Source organism: Suricata suricatta, chromosome 6, assembly GCF_006229205.1.
Source record: "Suricata suricatta isolate VVHF042 chromosome 6, meerkat_22Aug2017_6uvM2_HiC, whole genome shotgun sequence".
Taxonomy (NCBI): Eukaryota; Metazoa; Chordata; class Mammalia; order Carnivora; family Herpestidae; genus Suricata; species Suricata suricatta.
The window spans coordinates 83,145,348-83,170,724 of NC_043705.1; the positions used below are offsets into that span (position 1 = coordinate 83,145,348).

Below are 25,377 nucleotides of genomic sequence, written 5' to 3' on the forward strand. Positions count from 1 at the left end.
TCCTGGGTCCTGGGCCTACTCTGTGATTGGTTAACACTCTAAATGTTGTAATTGGATAAACCTGCTGTCAATAATATTGTATAATAATAATAGGACCAATGTACCTATGTCACAATTTCCTGTAACTCCCCCTTCCCAAACTCATAAAAGTCCTACCCCACCTTTGTTCGGGGCTCTCTGGCTCTCTCCTTTCCACCAGCTTGGAGTGAGCAGAGGCCTGGGTTCGAACCTGTAATAAACGACCCTTGCTTTTTGGCTTTGACTCTGGACTCTGGTGGTTCATTTCTGGGGGGCTCCCGAATTCTGGGCATTACAGGAACACTTCCCAAATTGTTTTAAATGACCAGTAAAACCCCATTACCAAAATCCTGACAAAAATACTACAAGAAGATTATAGACCAGTATTTCTTAACAAAATAGTATCAAACAGAATCCAACAATAAACAGAAAAGAATACATCAGGCTCCCGAGGGCTTATGGCAGGAGTGCAAGGGTGTGTCATTCAAAACCCAATCACTGTACTTCTTCCACTACCAGCATAAAGAAGAAAACCCATATAGAGTTACCTCAGGTGCAGAAAAGCTTATAACAAAATTCAAAACTCATTCATGGTAAAACAACGACGACAAAAAACCGTCTTATACTAGATACAGAATGGATATCCCTCCATCTTACAGCTAGCATCATACTTCACATACTGAATGTTTCCTCTGTAGGAAAAAGAACAAGCCAAGGAGGTCTCCTTTCTTACCACTTCTTTTCAAAATTGTAATACAACACGATACTGGAAAATCTAGCCAGTGCATTACAGAAAAAATAGAAAAAAGAAAAAAATTAGAAATAAAGGAAAGTAGTCTCTGGTCACAAACAATAGGATGGTACATGTGGAAATTTCTAAGAAATTTAAAAAAAGCTGGAGATATGAAAACAATTTAATAAGGTTGCAGGATGGCAAGATACAATTTTAATATTAAAAAGTAATTTGTGTTCCTATCTACTAAAGAATAACATTTTTTAAAGTATACTTCAGTACCATTAAAAATATTAAGCATTTAGGATTAAATTTAACAAAATAAATGCAATAACTGTACTGAAATCCAAGAAACATTGGTGAAAGTTAAGAGACTTAAAAAATGGATGGTTAAGTATTTTTTTTTTGGTAGAACCTAACAAGCTGATTCAAAAATTCACATAGAACTGCAAAAGACCCAAAACTGCTAAAGCAATCTGGGGAAAAAAATGAGAGAATTTACACTGCCTGGTGCAAGTCTTAATATAAAGCTACAGTAGCCAAGACAACTTGATGGCTTAGGGATAAACAATTAGATCAATGAAATAAAATTGGCCCACATATAAGCAGTCAATTGATTTTCAACCACGGCCCTAGGGCATTTTAATGAAGATAGTCTTTTTAACAAATGGTACTGGAACAGTGCATAAGCATCTGGAAAAAAAAACTTCTCAATATCTATCTCTACCTCACACATATTGGACAATCAATTCTAGATGTATGACAAACCTAAATATAAAAGCAAAATCCATAAACCTGCTAGAAAAAGATATGAGAACATCTTTGTGACTCTGGGGTAGGCCAATATTCCTTAAGATGTAAAAAAGTGTTAACTATAAATGATAACAAAATGATACACTGGTCTTCATCGGAATTTTAAAAGTCTGCTTATCAAAAAATGTTTCATAGTTATATACATTGTTAAAAAACACAAGGAATAACTATTGTGTATATTTTTCTTATGCATTTCAGAAATGATGAAATAATGTAAATAGTGTTCTTCAATCATTTTTTTTTCTGTCCTTGATGGAATGTATTAAATAAGCAAGCACCACCAACAAGCAAAACAAGTACTACAATGTAAAAACATTAAAAAAAAAAGACAACCCTCTCACATGCATAAATGAAAGATTGCACACAAAGAACTCACATCTTTTCAAGCTTCAATAGTAAATATTTTGCTACTATGTATTAAATACTGCATGGTTTGCCCAAGCTAAGATGAAACCACATCATAAATCTGGAAAACTTTTGGTATACTGTATGTGATTACTAGAGATGGCTGAAGAGGGTGAATATTTAATATCTCCATGAGAGACTTTATAAAGTAGTGATGATTGGGGCACCTGAGTGGCTCAGTTGGTTAAGCTTCTGACTTCGGCTCAGGTCATGATCTCATGGTTCATCAGTTCAAGCTCTATGCTGATGGCTCAGAGCTTGGAGCCTGCTTCAGGTTCTGTGTCTCCCTTTCTCTCCACCCCTCCAGCACTCATGCTCTGTTTGTCTCTGTCTCAATAATAAACATAAAAATTTTTTTAAAAAAAGGACAATTCTGAGCTTCCAGATGCTGAAAAAAAAATAAATAAAATAAAATAAAATTATACATGGATGTAAAAAAACAAAACAAAAACAAACAATGTTAAGAACATGAAAAAGCAAACCACAGCCAGGAAGAAAACATACACCATACACATATCTGAAAAAGAACTTCTATCCAGACTCCATTAAGAACCCTACATATAAATAATAAAAAGGAAACAATCCTTAATTAATCCTTTATTAAATCCTTAATTTTAATCCAATTAAAATGGGCAAAAACTTCAACACTTTAAAAGTGAAGATATATGAATAACCAAAAAGCACAGGAAAATGTGGTTAATGTCATTAGTCATCAGGCAAATGTTAATCGAAACCATCATGGGATACCACGTCAAGCCAAACAGACTAGCTAAAACTAGTAAGACATAGTGAGTATCTGTAAGAATGGGGCAGAATTAGAACTCTCATACAATCCTAGTGGGGGTGTAAAATGATACAGCCTCCATAGAAATCACTGTGGTAGTTATTATTACATATAATATGGCTAGCAATATCCTCTAATCCAGCAATTTCACTCAAGTATTTATCCCAGGGCATAAGATAACATACTCTAGTATGAACGTGTTGAATGAACATCTAGAGCAATTTTTAACATAGTAGCAAAAACTGGAAACAATCTATATGTCTGTCAAGAGAAGAATGGATGAACAAATTGTGGTATAATCATACAATGGACTATTACTAAAAACATTTAAATACTGCCTCAAGTAATATTTTTTTGCCTCTTCAAGATTTATATTAAAAACTTTTCCATATCTTATTTTACTTTTCCCTTTTTAATAAATGAAATTTACTACTAGCATTTAACTGAATTTAGAATGTTTTAGAAATTATTAGAAAAATTAAGCATGTTTTTAAGAGTTAAGGCCAAGTCACCAATCCTTATGTATAAGTGCCTCATAGGAGAAGAATCCACACAGAAAGGTAAAAGTGTGATTACAAGAGATTTACCCGTGAGTATGTTGCATCCTGATCTTGGGGATTCTGTGCCTTTTGGTTAAACTATCAACAATGAGGTCTTGATTCTTCAAGTTTTAAACCTCTCTTTTATAAGGGAGCTAGGGGAAGGTAGTATCCAAGACAAAGGAAACTTTTTATTAACTTCTGCTTTAAATTGAACATTTTAATTAGGTTCCAGAACAAAAACATTATGGAGCAATGAACAAATCTCGAAGGGAGTGGTGCACTGCATAGTGACAACTTGCCGATTTTCTATTACAAAAGAAGCAGACATCCTCATTAGGAGGTACTACTGATAAACAGAAAAAGACACCTAAGATAACTTGTAATTGAAAAGTAAGCATCTCAGACCAAGAAACATCGCTTAGAGTCACACAGGGTTCTGGGGTGTATCCTCCAGAGTCCTCTCCTGACCTCTGTTACCTCGAGCTGCACCCTCTGCCTGGCTCACCCGGAGCCCTGCACCCACCCACAGCCTGTCGCTGCGCCCACTCCTGGCGTCCTTCTACCACCTGGGATGCTACTCCCTCCTTCCACGAATCAGCAACCCTAGAGGGCTAACCACTTTTAGAGTCCCAGCCCACTTTTAAAAGATAAGCCTTGAGAAGGGGAGTGTGGACGGGGGCATCTAAATCTGGATGATGCACACACTTAACAAAAAGAAACAGAAATTTTATCAGCTCAAAAGAAAATTAATTTGGGGGACTGGCAATCTCATCATTACAGGTAATTGTGCTCACACATGGCATTGCCTAGCAACAGAAGGAGCAGGCAAGTCCCAGCACTGGGGTGTAATGAATCACTCACTGACTACTGCTCACAAACGGTAATTTAATAGGAAGATAGTCACATCTGGTTCAATCTCAAACAAGACTTCAGGGAATTCGGCAGACTCCAACTGAGAGAAGCAGCAGGTTCTTCACCAATAGCCAGGCTCCGGAACAAAGACTAGGCCAACTCACTCAGCTGAATGTATGCTTTACTTAAAAACAAAACAAACAAAACAATAGTTTTGATAGCCTCATTTTTGACATTCTGTTTTGGCACTGCTCCAACTTCTGTGATTTCAGATATAGTTAATGAATGCCACAAACACAAGAAGGTAAATATGACAAACAGACAATGGGACAATCATGGTTGGACTACAATCCCTTTAGACCTCAAAGAGACAGCCCAGTCTGCCCAAGAATCTGCATGCTACTTCAAGCTCGGTGTTTTTGAATAAAGCTATAAAAAGAAGCCACGTACGAGCGAGATCTATGTCTGGATCGTCTGTTGTTGGGGTCCGCCTGATTTTTTTCCTTTTGTCTCCTTAATACAGCTTCCCACTGAGGCGCTGAATCAACCATATCATTCTCCTGCCGTATTCTGAAAAGAAAGACCATTCATCTCAAGTTAATATCCACACGTGTGCTTTTTTGGTTCATCATAAACTTGCTTTTAAAAGTTAAGAAGTTATCAAGTAAGTTATTGAAAAGTTACTAAGAAATAAAAAGTTATTCAGGAACAGTTTTATGAAAATCACTTAAAGCTAAAATGTATTAACTGGATTAATATATCCATAAGCAGATAAGCACATACACACATACATATGTACGTGTGTTAGAATATTTATACATAACTATGTAAGTACATATTATTCACACTTCTATCTTTGGCTTAAAAGCTTCTTAGGAATAGGCATGTCAAACAAAAAACTCACTTAAAACATTTTTAAGATTTGACTAAAGAAACAGTAGTCTCTACCATAGAGCCGACCTAAAATCATGAAACAAAATATTTTTTAAATGTGCTAATCAAAGTAGCAATAAATAACTTTATTTTGAAATATTCTTAAGATTTCACACTGATTGTCAAAGTTTTCATGGACAAAATGTGCCAGATACAATTCCTATTTTTAAGACACAAAATTAGAAGTACAGAGAGTCCAAAGTGGTGGCAAGGTGCATGAGCCGCTTCACAGGCACACGCCATTCTGATGATGGCCGCCCACATGGCCAAGAGGTTCGACACTTCTGCAGATGAGGGCCCGGCAGGGGATGGAGGGATGGAAGTAAGGGAAAGGGAAGTCCAGGGTGGCGGCTACTGGGGGACACAAGCAGCTGCCATGCGAGGTCACGGGACACTGTTTCCAAAGCCTCTGATTTTTTAAAAGATAATCCACAAATTTGGGCTTTTGAAGTGAACTCCTCCAATTTGCAAGTACTCACAGCCAAGTCTGAACATTCAAATACCGTTTGAACTTAACAACACCTATCCATGGACCACACTGCACAAGTTTTGGACTTTTGCTTTATCAAATCTTTCTAACAACAAAGATGAGGTGTTGCGGAGGACAGGCGGGGAAGAAGCATTAGTTAAAGCAACCCTGTCCGGAATGCACTGCAGTGATGCTGTGAAGCCATGAGTATTCTTTACAAAGATCTAACAATTGTTATTTGAATACTTAACTTATAGTTTTTGTTAGTTCTTTAGGAAGCTGCTCCAGAGTATTCATTTCACACGCGGATGCTCCCAGGGTATGGGACAGCAGCATGGAACTCTAAGTTCCTCATCACAAAACTATGACGAAATGAGCATAACTGCTTCAAAAAAAAAATTGAGAAAAACAGACAAGTCTGGAGACATTTCTCTCTCTGAACAGATGTCTTTTGGTTGCCCCGTGAACAGCACTTAGTATAGACGGTGGGGTGAATATCTAGATTTGCTTATAAATGCAAATCAGTGGACGGGTGACAAATACTCATTTCACAAATAAGTTAAAGACAATGTAAAGCAAATTCAAGTTAAAAAGTGCAGTACCTTATGAAGAAGAAACTATTTAAATCTCTCTAGATTAAAGAGAAATTGTGTTAGGTAAAAAATTATCCATAACACACTTCAAGCCTTTGAACTGTGTTTCCTCACTAAAGCTTTCATTTCTAACAGGCTGTTATAGAAAAATTAACAGGACACAGTGACGACATGTTTCAGATTAAGAAACATAGTTCTCTCTCACATAGCATGTACAGAGGAAATTAAACTTGAGTATACAGTGCTATAGACCTTAATATTAGAAATATCTAGGGGCACCTGGGTGGCTCAGGTGGTTAAGCATCTGACTCTTGATTTTGATGATCTCATAAGTAGTGAGTTCGAGCCCTGTGTTGGACTCTGTGCTAAAAATGTGGTGCCTGCTTGGGATCCTCTCTCTCCCTGCCTCTTCCCCCACTCTGTCTCTCTCTCACTAAATAAATAAACATTAAAAAATATTAGATCAAAAGAAAAATATGAGAAGGTATACTACTTGAGGTCATAATTATTAGTCATTCTTTGAAACAAACATTCCCACTTGAAAATGCCACATGCATATACATACCCACACACATATATGTATTTTCATAGCCAGAACCTACAATCTGTGAGCCATCCTATGTTAACATGTGACAGTCCAGTGGGAGAGCAATCCTTGCACACTCGCAGTACATGAGGGACCCAGAGTTAGGAAGAGACATGCAATGGGAAGATGTCAGTCTGGCAGGAGTTACCTCCCCTCCCACAGGAACGTACACTTCAAACTACCCAGAAAAGTACATAAAACCTAGGTCTCCTTACTCCTAATCTTGGTGTCTTTTAGACCATAGCTTCCATTCTGAGTCAACTCACTGCACAGTTCATGGGCAGGACTAAATTTCACAATGTTACATTTTTTTCATCAGGAAGTCAGCATCTTGTAACATTTTTCAGAGCATGGCAAACTTACTTTACCCAGAGAACAGACAGCTAAAAGGAAGCACAATTACTGTACTCTCATTCTCTTCTAGTGTGGACTTTTAGCTGGTTACCTTCATACTGACACCTTCCTCTGATAATTAAAATAAATAAATAAATGAATAAATAAAACTAAGATGTGACCACACATAGTTCCAATACCTTGCTAGTAATGAAAACTAAATCAGAAAGAATTTCAGACTATGGCATGTACCTGTAACTTCTGTTTTTCTAATAGAAGACTCTAAAGTGAGGGCAATGAAATCCTGTCAGGTAACATTCACATGTCTCAGAGTCAGATGCCCTCTACTGGTGATACTATCTCATAAATATTCTACCAAGGTGCATTAAAAATGTAAGTCTCATTGGAGAGTCACAACAGAAGCACATTTTCCTGAGTAATAGGGTTGTGTTGCTGCCTAAGTCTGTAATGAAGTTTGAAATTACACCCTTACATAAGGTCTCCGGTTAATGGTGCCTCATTACAAGAATGAAAGTGTCATTTCTTCCAACCCTGAAGTACTCCAGAAAACACAGGTGCAACGTGGAAAGGAAAAATCCCAGCCCTTGGAAGCAAGAATATTATAATGCTCAATCCTTAAAAGGCAGGAGTGAACTATTTTGTGCACGAGAGAATAAAGAAATAGACATTTGAGTAAAAGACATTCCCTGTGCTTCTGGCATGTCTCATTTATCCCTAGGTATGGGATATACCAGTGTTGCTTTTTTGTTCCTCTCCTGCTGTATTTTAATTTTGATGTAGATATATATTTTGAAGAATAAAAACACTGTAAGCATTGTATTGACATAATACCTTTTAAGAAGTCAAAATGTGCTCTTATAGGACAGAGAGTCATGAGAGTCTCAAGGGGGAAAAAGGAGTCCACTGTAGGTTATACCGGGGATGTATTCATTTTCAGACGTTGCATTTAAAAGTGAACCTCAGGGGCACCTGGGCAGTTCAGTCGGTTAAGCATCTGACTTCGGCTCAGGTCATAATCTCACTGTTCCTGGTTTCCGAGTTCAAGCCCCGCAGCAGAGCCTGGAGCCATTTTAGATACTGTGTCTCCCTCTGTCTCTGCACCCCCCACCCTGCTAGTGCTCTGTCTCCCTCTCTCTAAAATAAATAAACATTAAAAAAATTAAAATAAATAAAATAAAATATAAAATAAAAGTGAACCTCAAAATATTAAGTGTTTCTTTCATGTACTCTCCAAGGTAATAACTACATTCATCATATTTTGTCTATCTCCTCATCTACAAGTAAGGAGAGTTCACAGCGGGGCTAGGAAGACTTATCATAACAAGACTTCCAATTTTTAAATTAATATTTAAGGGAGACAATTGCTTTAGAATAAGGTATATTCCAACAATGTTTCAGAATAAGAGAATTCTAATATATTTCCTACATGTCTCGCCAAACTTCAACATCCTACTTTTCCAGATGATCTATGCAATTTAGATTATGACTACACTTGACACTTAATTAAAGTCTGCAAAGGGTTTTGAAGATGAGATGCCATATAATCGCTTGATAACTGTAATGAAGATAATGACTATTCCTAGTCTCTTCCTTCCTATTTCCCAATTATAGCCCCGCCTCTTCTACCAAATTCTTCACATCACCAAATGAATTCTTACACAAACCTCATGGGTCTCACTTTGCCCCCTACCTTTACCTGAGGAGTTTTGTTCCTAATAGGACCTTCCTTTACTCCAGTTCTTAATTCATTTCTCATTCACTGGGATAAAAACCATGTTTAATGAACGTGAGAAAGCCCAGGGAACAAATGTATAATGAAGCTTCAACATGACACAAGCAATAGGTGGTGTTCCTGAGCTCTGCCTTGTCCCAGCTCTGGGCAAACTGCTTATCTCTGCAACTCTCAGTTTCTTCACCTACCAGATTACTGCAAACATCCTTTCTAGCTGTAAAACTCTATGTTTTCTCTATTTGTGTTTTATTTCCAAGCCAGTCAGACACATTGAAACCAACCTCTATTCTTCAGCTGTCCAATTGCTTCATATGGCAACTCCATTGCTAACATTAAGCCTGCAGGTCCCAAGTGATGGTGGACTTGTGTTTCTCATCAACTCATTCATTTTTGGATCACCTGCTATAAACCAATCTTCATCTATTTGTTCAGTAATATTTCTTCCCTTGGGAAATTTATGTTGGTTCCAGGCATCTGTCGACATACTCCCCAAAGACCAACAAGCAAAAAATTCATTTGCTTTTCCCAACCTCCCACTACCATCAATATAATATTCTTATTTGCCCTTAAAGGTGTTTCTGTCTCTTTCACTTATTCCTTAGGCTCTCCCCACAAAAATGGGCTACCTTTGGTGCAATTTCCCTTTCAAACTGTCTTCATAATTTTGCAACCTGCTTTGCCCCGCAGTAATCTGACAGCATTCCTCAGCTGCTATAGCTTAGCACTACCAGAGTCTCTGTCAACTTTGACATGCCCTGGAAACCTAAATTGTCCGTATCAAATTCTAAATCTTGAAATGACTTATTAAAGTGGAAATCAGTAACCCTTACAACCTGTACCATGGTGAGCACTGTTTTTGTTGGCTTTGTATAAACTGCTCTCTGCAAACCCACAATTTTTACCTTGTTTGCAGCCCCTCCCTAAGTCAGGGACAGAGTGATAGGGAATGCTTTCAAGAAAACCTATTTTCAGGCTATCAGGGGAAAAAAACAACCCACTGGCTTAAGCTTGTTATTGTTTAAAACTCATCTTTTTCCTTGGGCACAAAGATAATAAAGTTTTCTTGTGTGTGTGTGTTTTATTAAAGACTCTAACAATAAGAAAACCCTACCAAAATCTTCATCCTCTAGATTTTCCCTACTCAAATGTATCATCCCTGTTACAGTGCCATAGAAGACAATTTCTTTCTTCTTCCTTTCTTTTCTAAAATCTTAAAAAAAAATTTTTTTTTTTTTGAGAGAGAGTGTGAGTGGGGAAGGAGAGAGAGAGATGGGGACAGAGGAAGCAGGTTCTGTGCTGAGAGCAGAAAGCGTGATGCAGGGCTTGAACACACAAACTGCAAGATCATGACCTGAGCCAAAGTCAGAAGCGCAACAGACTGAGCCACCCAGGTGTCCCTCTTTTTTTAAAAACAATAATATAAAAGACTTAGAGGGATGTATTTAATACTTAAAAATATTTTAACCTATTATTCAAATACAGTCTCTAAATACATCTAAAAGACAAGACATTCATTTTTTAAAATTTCTTTTTAACATTTATTTATTTTTGAGAGACAGAGACAGAGCATGAGAGGGGGAGGGGCAGAGAAAGAGGAGACACAGACTCTGAAGCAGGCTCCACGCAGTCTGCACAGAGCCTGACGTGTGGGTTGAACTCACAAACCCTGAGATCATGACCTGAGCCAACTGAACTACCCAGGTGTACCTAGGCAAAAAGAAATTCTAAAAACATTTGTGATAGAAGGAAATTGTTAGAAACACTGACTTCTCTTCTGTTAAAGGGTCCTATTTTATAGATTTATCAGGGACTTAAGATAAAAACTGAGCAGTGCTGAATGTTCTCATTAATCTAATAGTATCTGCGTATGTATGCAGGGCACTTTAGGTATTACACTTTGCGTGTGGGAAAACCAAGATTCACAGGGTAAAGTAACCAGCAACTAGCCACGGAGCTCTACCAAGTAGGGTCAAGGTCATAACACAGGCTCCCTACTTCTTTGCTCTGTGCTCTACTGTGCCAGTGGACACATGCGCATGCACACATGCATGCAGCCTCACGTCTATAACTCATGTGTTGATGATGCACATGTCCCAGGATAAAGGTAGGGAAATGCCCAAATGGTTTTCTGTTGTCAATTTACCCATTTCTCTTGCTCTTTAAATCTTTTCCAGGCTCCAGAGTTACTTCCACTTTTATGCTTATGCAAAAGACACCAGACAACTTCCCCATCACTGTCCCCCCCCCCCCAAATCTCCCATCTCAAAATCCTAAAAGCCTCGCAACACATCAAAGCTAATGACAGCTTTAGTAAGTAATCCACAGATGCTCCCCAGTGAATGCTCAAAGAACTACTGATTTTCATTAATAGCACAAAGGATATTTTGCAAACTAGGGTCTTTGAACGTAAAGATACTTCACTAAGTTCAAGGTATTTTAAGGGGAAGCTGGTTTGTGAAAGGTTTTACCCTGGTAAGTCTACTTCCTAGGTTGTCCCTCAACATACATCCTGGGCAAGTCCAGAGCAAGGCCCATAAGCTCAAATCTATAGAGACAGGCTGGCAGAGCCTTCTGATCTCAGGTGCAAGATTCAAAATTCCAACTCATAAAAACAAATATTACCTAATATTCACATAGATAGCTTCCTACGGCCTTGTACTTGGTAGGTTACCAATTTGATAAATTTAGTCAAACTGATTGTTTCATAAAGCTGTAGAGCAAAGTAAGTAATCTCTAAATAAAACTTAAGCATTTTAGTTGTTAATCCTACCTGTGAACTGAAGTACCAATATCAATCTATTCTTCACTATTGAGATCATAATGACCACTTTATAACTGTTGGGGGGGTCACACAGACACCCCCTTAAGAATCTGACACAAGCTACAACCCTATCACCAGAAAATTTTACATTTGCAAACACGCAGGGACCTAAAACCTACTAAAACCTACTGATGAATCAGAGCATAAGAAGGTCTGGTTTGAAAATAACCAAATGTATAAAGGTAGGGAAGGTGGAAGAAAGGAATATGAGACTAAAGAAAAGTGTGAAAAGCTGGAAAAGGGGTGGAGGAAAGCGGAGACAGGCAAAGAGGCCATAGATTCAAAGATCAGATTCAGGCTACATGATTCCACTGTCAAACTCTCTCATTTCCTAGATTTCATTTATTTTTCAGTGACCCATTCAACAACAAAGATCAGTATACACCCACTTTAAAGATGAGAAAACTCAGGTTTAAATTGGTTTAAAGAGTTGCCCAAGGTCACATACCAGTACATGACAGAAGTGAGACCCTGACCCACATCCTCGGGTTTTTTTTTGACACTTCCCTGGATCCTAAGTGGATGTGTAACTCAGAGAAGACAAAGGAAAGGAAGAAAGAGTGGAGAGAAGAAAAGAAAAAGAAAGAAACTGAGCGAGAAAAAATACTGTGATAGATTAAAAAAGGATGTAAAAGGACAGAGATGAAGATATAAGCAGAGACACTAAGGGAAAAAAAGGTTTTTGTCATCTTATTTAATGTTTATGTATTTATTTATTTAGAGGGAGAAAGAGAACATGCATGCACTGAGGGGTGTGGGGGCAGAGAGAGAGAGACAGAGAGAGAAAGAGAGAATCCGAAGCAGGCTCCAAGCTGTCAGCACAGAGCCCAATACAGGGCTCAGTCCCATGAACCATGAGATCATAACCTGAGTCAAAATCAAGAGTCAGATGCTTAATCGACTGAGCCACCCAGGTGCCCCAGTCTCTCTGATGTTATAACAATAACAGTGTCCCAACTTCTAGCTGGTTATTAAAAGGGAGTAAAAAACTGTCTTCTCAAATCTCAAAGCCTAGAAAACTGCAGGATATTTATCCAGATTATAAAAATAGTAAAGAAAGAACAACTAAGATGGAAAGGTATAAAGAAAGACATCACCAACGCGCCAGATGAAAGGGGAAGCGGAGTGTTCTAGGGCTGTAGGAAACAGTGTGGAATGAAAGGCCAGTATTAACACACCACTGACAACAGAACCCTCACCTATCTGGCCTCAGTAACTCCAGACTAGCGCTGGACCCAAAGGGGAGAGAGGACGTGCTTACCTACAGTCACATTTTCTCAAACTGGAGCTGTTTTACACAGCAGTCCTTGTTCCTAATATTAGCCTTCCAGAGTTGGTACGAATTATTATTATTTGATTTTTCCTTTTTTTTAAATGTTTGTTTATTTTTGAGAGAGAGAGAGGGAGACAGAGAATGTGAAGCTGGCTCTGCACTGTCAGCACAAGGCCCAACCTGGGGCTCAAACCCATGAACCATGAGATCATGACCTGAGCCAAAGTCAGACGCTCAACAGAGACTGAGCCACCCAGGCGCTCCTTATTATTTACTTTTAGTGGTTGTTAAAAGCCACAGGCACTACTTTGGATAAAGCTGATTTGTAAATATTGTTTCATTAACTTGAATTTCTCCTCACACAAAATCAGAGATGTTTAAAGTATTATCCATGGGAACAGCAAAGCAGCTTAATAGGTAGACACTGTGGAAAACCAAAACAAAACAAACAAAAAAATAACACCCAGTATTTCCATAGAGTAATTTCAAATCTAACAGGTAAGACTTCTTTATGTTAAAAAAAAATCCAGCAAGAAGGAGTGACAGCTGAAACAATATCACAAAGACCACAAAGAATACACACAGTTTCCAAAAAGTAACTCTGACTCTGTCCAGAGCTCCACTGGACGAGGCAGAGGCTCCAAAACATTCAAAAAGCAAATCTACACAGTCTTTGCCCGGCTGTCCCGGGCTGCAGGTCCCACAGGGAGACAGGAAGGCAGGGTGTGTCAAGTGCAGGTTCTGGTTTCAAAGGTAATGAAGTACTGGGGTTGAATTTAGAGAACCTGCTGGCAGGAAGTAGCACATCAGCACGTTCAGGATTCAGTTCGCCCCATTCTAGGGTTACCAGGTTCCTTTAATAAAAACACAAAGGACACTGCTGAGGGCTTGGCTGTGTCACACTGCTGGCTGAGCTAAGGCAGGGTAAGGTTTGAAGAAATTCATCCTCTCCTCCCGAAAATGAATTTTTGAACAAGTAGAAAGTCAGACACGAGGAGACAACGCTTCATCACAGACAGAAGGCTGATTAGGACTGTCAGTAGGGCTGCAGTTTAAATATTCAGATCTCTGCATCCTGATGTGGAATTCTGGGTTCTGGCAAAGTCTAAAAGGCTAATAATTGGACAGAGGGGTTAGAGGTAGCATAACATAATGAGGAAGTGGCACCCAGAGACAACGTAACGTGTCTGCCTCCCTTCTTCCCTGCACGCTGTCAACTGCTGCACCAGGTTTCAGGAGAAAATGGAACTAGAAGATATATTTTCCCCTCTGCCTAGTTTTTTCTAGGCCCCTGAGAGCCCCACCTAGATCTCATCTTCTATAGACCCAGGACACTTCTATAACCCTGGGGCAGTACTTCTACAGGCAAAACAAATGAGATGGAAAGTCTTTGGGTCAGAGTGTGTTTTGAAAGTGATTTCTCATAATACATTACAGAGTATATTGGCATGTCAACATTCAGAACCACTATCATTCTAGAATACACGAATACACTAGAAAGAAAGCCAATCCACAAAATTGCTCGTGGAAGGCAAACGGAGAAACTCCTGAAGGAGAAAACACCTATGAGGACTATTAAACCTGCTGCAACTAGATCCGGAATGGGCTCTTTAAGGATTTGTTGGCAGCTTTTACAGGGTGTTTCATTTGTAACAGCAAATGTCACCAGGAGCCCTTTGGGCCCCAAGAAAATTAAAAAAAAAATTTTTTTTAATGTTTTCTTTATTTTTGATACAGAGAGACAGAGCATGAGAGGGGGAGGGGCAGAGAGAGAAGGAGACACAGAACCGGAAACAGGCTCCAGGCTCTGAGCTAGCTGTCTGCACAGAGCCCGACGCAGGGCTCGAACCCACGAACGTGAGATCTGACCTGAGCCGAAGCCAGAGGCTTAACTGACTGAGCCACCCAGGCGCCCCAAGAAAATTTTTTTAAATGTTGATTTATTTTTGAGAGGGTAGGGAGGGGCAGAGAGAGAGGGAGACAGAGGATCCGAAGCAGGCTCTATGCTGACCGAAGAGAGCCCAATGCTGGCTCGGGGCTAGATTTCACGAACTGCAAGATCATGACCTGAGCCGAAGCTGGACACTTAACAGATTGAACCACTCAGGCATCCCCAAAAGGCAATGTTTTTCAACAGGCCACCTTCTGAGAACTTGAGACCAGAACATCTATGAGCACAACTTAGAAATTAAAAGCAAAACAAATAAATTTGTTAAGATACTGGCTTGATCAATAAGTAAAAACAGGAGGAAAAAATCTGTGTTTTGTTTTTTGCTATGTTTTGTGTTGTTTATGAGATCTTGAATTTCAGAGTAGGAAGAAGTTACCTAAGGGAAAGCTACCCTCCACACTTGGGTTTTTACAGATGTAGAAACCGTAATCATTTCCTTGAGAATGGTGTCATAACACTGAGATCTCACCTCTATCTAGTATGACTTCAGCCCCTATGAAGGCTCTACAGAGAAACCTTTCCTAAGAAAATGATCCGCTCTTACAATGTTGTCTGGGCTATTATGACACGGGCTCCAGAGTTAGGACAATTCAGTGTGTGCCAAGCACAAGGGCTCCAAGTACTAAAGAAGGACCTGGAGATGATCTCATCTGACTTCCTCACTTTACGCAGGGGAAAAAGACGACCCAGAGAAGTAAAGTAACCAGGCCAGAGCTCCACACGAGGTGGGAACGAGTTTCCTAGCAGTGACACTACTGACATTTTTTGGACCTGATACTTTTTTTCGGGAAGAGGGCTGACCTGTCCATTGCAGGATATACAGCAGCAACCCTGGCCAAGAGCAATCCCCCTACCCAATTGTGACAACCAAAAATGTCTCAAAACATTGTCGAATATCCCCAGAGAATGGAAGAGCAGGACAAAGTTGCCCCCCATTGGGAACCACTGGGTGAGAAGCTGAGACAACCAGCAACCAGATCCTTCCCATTCCCGTGTGATTCTCTTTCACTGTGTGAACACTTGTTGTTCAATGAATATTTTGGGACTAGGGAAAACTGATTAAGGCATTAGGTTATCATTAACACTGGGTACTTGTCAAATGATATTATTAACAAGCTCTAAAGAATGAGCCTTTAAAAGATATGAACTAAATACACTTATCCATCTAATTATATGTGCCTAATGTGAATATAAATGCATATTTTCATGTACATATATGAGGCTCAAAGCATTAGATCTACGAAACAATGAGTCTCTCTTGTTTTGGCTGGGCAAAATACAGTAATATCATGTTAAAAGATACTTTAGGGAGAAATCCCTCTAAAAGTGGCAAAATTTCTTACCATCCTTGAATAAACTCACTACACATTCCACCTAAATATAGGTTTTTTTTTAATTAACAAGAGACCCTGATTGCCAAGTTATTTAATCATCTTATTATAAAGATCAGACCATCAGTTCAAAGAGCTGAAGTTTCCTAAGATAGTGCTTCAAAACCGTGCCAGATTCCTTCTTAGACACACAGGAGAAAATGAGGCTTAAAAACAGAGTATGCACAGCTTCCACCACCAGCAGCCGCCTGATTTTGGAGTTCCAGATAACTACGGTTTCCGATATTACCTGTTTCTCTTTTTCCGGTGCTCTCTATTAGAATTTTCCGATTCACTACCACTGCTCGTGTTACAGCGTGAGCGTGACCTGAAGATGAAATGAGAAGAACAAAAGAAAAAAACCCACATTTATGACAAATAAAAAAATCTCAGGAAGGTTCATGTTGGTTCTTTGGAATGACTTTTGCAGTGAAATTACTAAGCCAAACGTAAGGAGCTGTTTCATCCCTCCCTCAGTTGGTGTTTCTCAATTCAGTCAGACTTCCGAATGAGTCTACAGACGTGTGAAAGCAGATTAAGGCAAATTCACCACGTTCCCAAAAAAGACCACAAAATCAAGCACTTCCAGTAGAATTCTGACATGGCAAAGCTCTAAGTTCCTGTGGTAGACTAACTATGGACACAAAGTCCTGTCACATGCCCCACCCATCGACAGAGGTAGAGTTTATTTCCCTTCCCCTTGAATTAGCACTGGTCCTTGACGGACTTTATCAACAGAATGATGTGAAAGGGATACTCTGCCAACTCCAGGACTATCTCTAAATAGGCCTGGTAGCTCCTGCTTCCTCCCGGCCACCATCTCAAGAAGCCTACACTAGCCAGGTAGAGAGAAAGAAGGCCCAGGCCTCCTACCATTCTGCCAAGACACCATACATGAGAGAGAGGCCTCTTGAATATTCCAGCCCTAGCTGCTATCTGACTGCAGCTTCCTGTGACACTAACCTATTCATCAACAGTATCATACAACACACATATGGTTATTGCTTAAAGCCACTAAGTTTTGGGGTGGTTTTAATATAGCAATAGACAACCAAAACTGTTCCTCTGAGGTACAATGAAGCAGAAAAGAAGAGAAATTGTCAAGAATGCTATAGAAGGTAAGACTGAGAACCAACTGAAGCCAAAACTGACATTTAAAAGTCAATTTTTAAAACAAGAACCTTAAAGCATCCACTAATAAAATCGTAACAGTAACCAAAAAAAAAAAAAAAATCCCCATTCTTGCTTCAACTCTGAGTAGTGCTAATCCTTCCTCCATCTTCCTGACCCTCCTTCCATTTTTATTTATTTTTTTTTTACCTCCTCCTTTGCTTTAGATCTGAGTCTTCACCACTGTTATGGGCTTTCCTATAGAAAACAAATAAATGAAGATATTAAGGAAAATAGAACATGATCAATTGGCTAAGGAAAGCACAGCAAAATGAGTTTCACTTCAGTTAATGCATCTGTTTTGTATTCTTTCATTCACCAAACATTTAAATCACACAATATGCCCAGTCTCAGAAGTAGAGTAGAATACCGACTGGCTTCAAAAAGCCAGCAACCTAACAGAGGTTGCAAACAGTCTAGAAACAACAATGCACAACACGTCTGTTAAGTTCCATTCATCCCATGCTGGGTGGTCCGCAGTTCCTAGGTCTGGCATCTGCCGAATCGCGTTCTGCCATAACCTGACTAACGTCAGCTCTCACTCGCATGCCCTTTCCAACACCCTGGCCTGTGACCAAGTCCCTTAACCATTTTCCAACAACCTCTTAATGATAACTCAGCAACCCACATCATGGCCACACTCTGGACTTTATCATCTGTAACCATCTCCAAACTTTGGTCTATGACCACAAACTCTTCCCCTTCCTGTTTATACCCCTGAACAGCTCTGATGGGCCTCCTGGTTAAACACGCAGGCTCTGGAGCCAGACAACCTGAGTGTGAATCCCATCTCCTCCATCGAGCATTGTATGATTTTTACTTCTCTACTAAGTGCTTCAGTTTCTATGGAACCTCCCACAAGAGTTGTTATGAGGATAAAATGACTTAATACATTTAAAATGCACAGAGTAGGACTTGACTCACGGAAGCACCCCTTAAATGTTAGCTGCTATTATTATTGCTTTTCTCCACTGCTTCTATTCTACTTTTTTTTTTTTCTTTACCTCACTAGGACTGTTTTGTTTATTGACCTTGCTACTTTCCATCAGCTCTTCTTGGTCTTCCTTCCTGACTCAACTGAGATTTCCATCATTTTGATAATATGTATGCCAGCACTCAAAACTTCCTTCAGCTCTCTGGTTTTGGTTCAGTCTTTTGGGCAATATACTACACGTGGGCAAATCAAACTCCACAGATCCTCTGAGCCAGTCTTCAACAGCTGGCTGAGCAGTGCTGGAGGGAGTTACACAAAAGAGCGTATCAGTTACACTACAAATCCAAGTTCACAAACTCCAGGTGAATCCACAACATCCTACCGCCTTTCTATGATCTAAGCACTCTCTCTCTCTACAAAGCAGTTTTAAAGTCTTTTTACCTTGCAAACCCTCTGATACACTGGTCCTTCTCCATCAGCAGTTGACTTTGATCTCTCTTTCCAAAGGCAAAAGTAGCCATCAGATGGCAACTCTTTCAGCTTCCTGTTACCAAAAATAAAACCTGCCTATATCTCCCTTTGTGTTATTTACAGATCTGTCCTCACAACTAAGGTCAGTCTCTCCACCTGTGTTGTGTGGGTCCTATCGCCTCTTAACTTCTCAACGACTTTCAGTAACTACCGTCTTACCCCTGAGATATGTTCAACTTGTCCTCATGGAAAATTATTTTACCAGCTTTTCACATTATCAAGTTTCTACTACTTAAACACGCACACGTCTACTTGACTCCACATCCCCCTTCATCTTTTTCCCAGTCTCTCCTCTCTCTTTCAAAGCACCAAACTTCTTGAGAGATGTGCCTAAGCTCCTTGTCTCCATTTTTTAATCCTTTATTACATGTGCCTTCACACTCTGATGGGCAGACATGGCTCATGCCATCATCACGACTTACATTCGCCCATTTCTTAAACATACGTATATCAAACAATGTAACATTGAGAGGTCTCTGTCCTTACACAAAATTTTTCAATAATTTTCACTTAGTATAAACACAACTATATATGTTCACAGATGATCTACACAGTGTTTAAGGAATACAATTCCATTCTTGTATACGTTTTACAATTTTTTTAAGAGATATAATTATCTGGCTTTCTATGTACCTATTGGTTCCTTAGTTTTCCTTATTCTCATCACTAATTCTTCTCCTAAACTCTGAGAGCTACAAAACTCTTCCTGAGATGGATGAACACTTAAGACATCTTCCCTGGACCCTGTGCCCTCCTGTTCACATCTGGATGGTCTGTTCCCTAGTAGTGCTGCAGAAACGTCACTTTGATTACTCTCTCCACTAAGATCCAGGGAATTCTTTCTGCTTCTTTGTAATGGATCCCATATTTCCAGTTGTCAGGAGTCCTTGGAGGAACATATCTTCCAGTTGTTAACAAAGAAAGTCTGCATGGCAGGCACTTTTTTCTTTTTTCTGGGTGGTGGAATTTCTCAAAATATCTTTATTTGACTATGTAATTAAAGTTTCTCTGGGCTTAGAATCCTAAATTTAAAAGAATGTACCCTCAGCATTTGGAAGGCAATGCTTATCTTCTTTCTCTGATATTGCTGTTAGAGACCCCAATGCCACCATTCTGATTTGTCAACATTTGTGCATGAACTTTTTTTCTTATAGTCCTCCCTCCTTCCAAACTTAAAAAAAATCTCTCTTAACCTATAATGTTTTAAAATTTAATGAAAGCAGATCTTGGAGTGGATCTTATTTTCCAATCTCTTATGCCAAATGCCCAGCTTCTGTCTATAAGGTTTGGTTATTCAGTCTTATACTACTTTTTTTCTTATATTACTTTTTTAATAGTTTCCTCTCTTGGTTTTTTTTTCCCTAGAAATTTCATTAGTCAAATATTTGATATCCATGTTTCATCAGTTTTATCCTTATTTTCACATATGTGTTTTGTTATTGTTCTGCTTTAAGGATAATTTCCTTAACTTTACCTCCAAACCTTCTATTGGTTATTTTAAAGGAATCTGAAGTCTGAGAATTCCCACTTGTTCTTTTCCTCTGATATCAAAAATTTTTTTTCTAAAGCTAATTATACTTCTAAGATATTTTTCTTTCTATTTCGGGTGAGTACATACACACACTTCTCACTGTATCTGCCTCTGTCTTGCCAAACAGAAGCAATCCTCAAATGCCAAATGATGACGCCTTTCTCCTCATATTTAAGAATTAGGCACTAAAAAGACTGGAACCCTCTGGATGGTGCAGAGCACGTTAACTGATGGCTTCACTGTGGGGTAGAGCAAAGTAATGTGCGCAATCTCAACCATTTTACTGCAGAACCCTTTTAAAGTTGGTATCTGTACGTCTTTTCTCTTATATCTGTCTTTCTTACAGCTAGAGTCTCTGGTCTAATTCCTGGGAGGTACAAACCTGGCATCTAGCGTTCCGGGAATAAGAGGGACAGGACCTATCTAGTAAGCAGATTTTCACTCTTTAGTAAGCATATTTTAAGAAATTCTCTTAAAGTAACTTCCCTTGAAGGTAACTCTCTTCAACTAAGCCAAATAAATGCTGGAGTTTCCCTCAGCTCTGTCATTGGCTTGGTTTTTGCATTCTATCTATGGTATCTAGCTAGACGACCTCATCTCTATTCCATATTTCAATTTATATTATATTTTAGCTGACAGCCAATCAATCTGAAGACTTCTATCCAATGATCTATGTGAATACTACACTTGAATTTCTCAAAAATACCAGAAATTCTACATTATCAAAAACCAAACTAACAGTTGTCCCTTCCAAGCCTGTAATGTCCCAGTGACTGTTATTTCAGTGCATCACACTTTAAGTCTGGATTTCATTCCTGACATCTATCACTCCTTCACCTCTCATATCAATCCTCCCAGCCCTACTGATTTTACCTCCCAATGGGTCTCAAAGCCACTCACTTCCTTAAATCTTCCCATCACCACCATGGCCCAAGCTTCCATTAGCCTTTGCCTGGGCTTGCACAGTGCCCTGGTGCCAGGCTTTTTCTTTTCACTACTGCCCTCTTCCACCTTTTCTCCAGAGGACAGGAAAGCCCATCTTTACACACTACAAATGTGATCTTCTTATAACTCCCTTCAAAAACCTACTCGTCTAACAACCCAAATCATCAACAAGGCTCAGGTGTCCTAGGAGGTGTTTCTCTCTGGACTCATTTCTAACACATTTCTCTTCACTCTCTATGGTTGAGCAACACTAGCAGCCTGTTATCCTTCTCATGAATGCTCCCCACTCTTTTCCAGAGGCTTCCAAAGCTTCTTCACATGCTCGCTCCTCCACCTCTCTTTGCCTATTCTTGTCTCAGATTCCAGGAGAAGCATCCAGCTTCTAGGAACCTTTCCCTGGCTCCTTGATTCAGCAACTCAGCAAAACTTCCTCTAATCATTCTGGTTATACAGGTATTTGGATGATAAAAGTTATCAAGTGGTTATTCTTGGGACACGTATACTTTTCTGTATGCATGTTAGGTTTCAATACGAAGTTTTTAAAAACTCCCCTAAGCACCACATAACTCTCCCTCAAGAATATATAAAAGTCCCAAGTGCACATGCATTTATATAATTCACATATTTCTTCCTCAACAAACTGTAAACTCCCAAAGGGCAGGGACTTTCTCTGGTGATATTTAACACAAATCCTGCATAAAGTAGGTACTCAATAAATATTTCTGTGTATATAAAGATGGATAGAGGTGAAAACTACTGTCAGAAGGTATGCTGGCTTTCTTTTTCTAGAACAGGAACATTTAAAGCAGGCTTCAGGGTCTCCATGAACAATGAAAATTACATGGAAGTGTATGTATATTTATTTATGTAATTTTCCCCCTACGGAATGATCCTACATTTCATTAGATGCTCAGAGTCCTGTCACCCAAAAAGGTTAAGGATCAGTATTCTAATCTCAGCCAGAATTTGACAGATGTACTCATCAATGACAAACAATTGGCAAAATAGAAAATTTTGCTATCTTTTGCAAAACATGTTATTCTGACATCCATTACAAAATAGAAAAATAGAATCCCATTATTAATTTTAAGTCCTCAAGACCCTTCTATGCTTTCCCCAATCTCAGTTTTAAATGTCAGAGTCACTCTAGCCACTTAAGGATTTGTGCCCAGGGGCAAGGTAAATATCTGTGAAGATAAAACAAGACTGACAAGGACAGGGACATTCAGAGGACATTCACGGTGGAAAGAAACAAAGAATGAGCTTTAGCTCTTCTTTGCCAACACATAGCAATGGCTAGTCTCAAAACACACGTGCCCAGTAAAAGACCTTTCAAGTGATACACATAACTGGACAGAAAGCTCCACGGCCGCTCAGACAACAAGATTCTCTTCCCTATAAATCAAAATAGCCTTTCCCCTGGACTGTGTCAGTGAAAGGACCCCGAATCCACAGTTGTCACCACAATTACTTATCTGTACTTCACAGGAAGCAAGAGAAAATGAATCTCTATATAGAAGTCATTCAGTCTAGATTTCAAAATGTAAATACTCCAAACTATTTCAAACAATTAGTTTGGGGGAAAAATAATCTAAATTTTGGTATATTTTAGCAAAACTTGATAAATTCATTTCCAAGCATATTAAAATCAAAATGACCATCTGCTCAACATGTTTAATTATTTCATATAGGGAATGCTATCAAAGTACACTAGTAATTAAGGATGAAAAACTATAAAACCTGTCTATTTAACAATAATCATGCAGTGCAGTGCCAAATTCTTAACATATTTAGTGATTCCCAATCCGCACACCCTCTCAACACACACACGGGTACTCTCGAGTATTTCCCAATGGTATTGCCTTGGTTTTATGTGTTGTCCATGTTGAACTGATCCTTAATAGGGAAGTCTTTCCTCCTGCTTTATTTAAGAGATGATTAATATCCCTGCCTTTTTCAGGGGTACAGATCTGGGTCCAAACCCAGGTGTGTCACAGAGGCCAGTTACCTCATCTGCCCCTAACCTCCATTTTCTCATTTTGGCCAGGTATTTCCCACTGGTACTCAACCCCATCCCAACCCATTAATAAGCTCCTCTGTTTTATCAAGACTCGAAGCCGGAAAACTACATTTTCCCAGACTCCTTTGCTAGCTGGGTTCCACTTACAGAGGCGCCCAGGTGAGATCTGAAGCCAGGTGTGCTCCCTGACGTCCCTGTGCATTCACGCTCGCACTCCCGAGCTGCGGGAGCCCCACAGCACAGGCTACAGCGATGGCACCTCTAGCAGGGGCAGCAACAGCAGTCGCTACAGGAGTGGCGCCCACAGCAGCGTCAGCAGCCCGATGGATTCATGAAGGCCAGCTCAAAGGTGGAAACTGCTTTTGATCTCCAAGTAACACCCCGCTCTCCTTTCATGCTGTCAGCCCAGGGGCAGTACAGCATCCAGATCTCAGGGGTGCACCCTCCCTGCCTTTTGTTCCTTCAATGCTACTTACACTTGCATGCAATTCCCCACATTAATCCCTCTCTGCTGGAAATGCCTAGTGACTGAGTGATACACATGCCCATTTCTATAAGGTTATATTATAAGGATCAGATAATACGTAGCAAGCAATTTTGCTCAATACTTGGAACATGATAAATGCTATTATGCTTTTATTCTATCAATCACAGGTGGTCACAATTTAGCTTTGCCTTTCCTACCTAGCAGGTGAAAGTGTTGTTGACCTTTGTCTCCTTAACCATTTAAGAGTTCAGTGAAGCTGGACTTGGTTTGAGAAAGCTGGGGAACAAGACTCTGGGAAACTGGCAGAAGTGAAAGGAAATCAAACAGGGAGGGACCAAGCAAGTATCAACAAGGGCGCAGAAGAAAGGTCTTCTGCTTTCCAGATCCACGGTGACCATGGTGGTTATCTGAGAACATGACCTGAACTTCTCGTAAGCACAGAAGTCACCTAAAATATACCAGTATGCAGACGCGCAAAGTGAAACACAGTCTCTGTGGGGGGTAGGAATGGAATGAATGTCACTGGTTACTCATTTCTGGGTCTTCTCTCAGCCTTGATACATTGCCCAGCCTGCTTTTCAGAGTCCAAAACTTCCAGAAATGGAGTTTCTTTTTTTTAATTAAGTACACACAAATATAATCACAAAAACAACCTGATCTGCTGGGTAAAATGTAACAGGATCCATTTTCTCTGTGTTTTGAAAGGGGCTTCATTCAAATTTATGCAACAGCATCAGTCTGGAGAACAGAGCACTAAGCCTCAGCTAAGATTTACCTATAATCGTAATCATGTCCTCTCGGGTCAGAACATTTAGGATCTTTTACATATAAAAATGTATCATTAATATGTATTATATATATTACATATTTATACATACCATATATGTTGTTAAAATATTTACATATATTTTTAACTCATCAGTCTTAATTGTGATATAGAAAGCAGGCTCCTATCAGTGTTTTATGAAATTATTCTCTGAAACTCTGGCTGTTTAAAGAGAAATGCTTCAGGATGCCTAGCTCATTTTATCTCAATAAAACATAAGCTTTCTGTTATCCAGGGAGACCACCATGATATTATGAGAATAACTTGTGGTAAAAATGTAACTGGGACCCAGAGTTTCTGTTGAAAACTAAAGTCAAGGGGCACGTTCAGCTCACCTCCTCCTCGTTGGCTGGACAGAATCATCGCTCCCACAGGAGGGGTTTCGGCGGCGCGTGGAGGGGAACTTCGGGGATTTCGTGCGGTCACTGGGAGAGTTGTAGAGGCCGCTGGAGTGGGAGAGGAATGGTCACCAATGCTCGAAAAGGGCTTGGAGGAGCACACACCCCAGCCCAGATCTACACAAGTATTCACCCTCTAGGGGAACACTGGATCATGGGCACCCAGCTCTCTTTGCTGACAAGATTTATTCAAAGAAAAGAGAGGTGAGGGGCACCTGGGTGGCTCAGTCGGTTAAGCGTCCGACTTTGGCTCAGGTCATGATCTTAGAGCCATGAGTGTGAGCCCCACCTCTGGCTATCAGCTGA

At 39.6% G+C, this 25,377-nt stretch overlaps 1 protein-coding gene across 7 annotated transcripts in view; it reads right to left on the reverse strand.

Moving 5' to 3' along the window:
- The window catches only part of EPB41L4A (erythrocyte membrane protein band 4.1 like 4A), a 250,929-nt gene that overhangs the window by 20,424 nt on the left and 205,128 nt on the right, over positions 1 to 25,377 (reverse strand). For 5 of the 7 annotated variants that reach the window (XM_029942700.1, XM_029942696.1, XM_029942702.1 and 2 more), the window contains 4 exons: positions 25,009 to 25,119; positions 17,550 to 17,597; positions 16,480 to 16,557; positions 4,598 to 4,717 (listed from right to left, as the gene is read on the reverse strand). In XM_029942700.1, the coding sequence (XP_029798560.1) occupies positions 4,598 to 4,717; positions 16,480 to 16,557; positions 17,550 to 17,597; positions 25,009 to 25,119 (357 nt within the window). The remainder of the gene's footprint in view (positions 1 to 4,597; positions 4,718 to 16,479; positions 16,558 to 17,549; positions 17,598 to 25,008; positions 25,120 to 25,377) is intronic. The other 2 variants (XM_029942697.1, XM_029942701.1) reach the window with 2 other exon arrangements.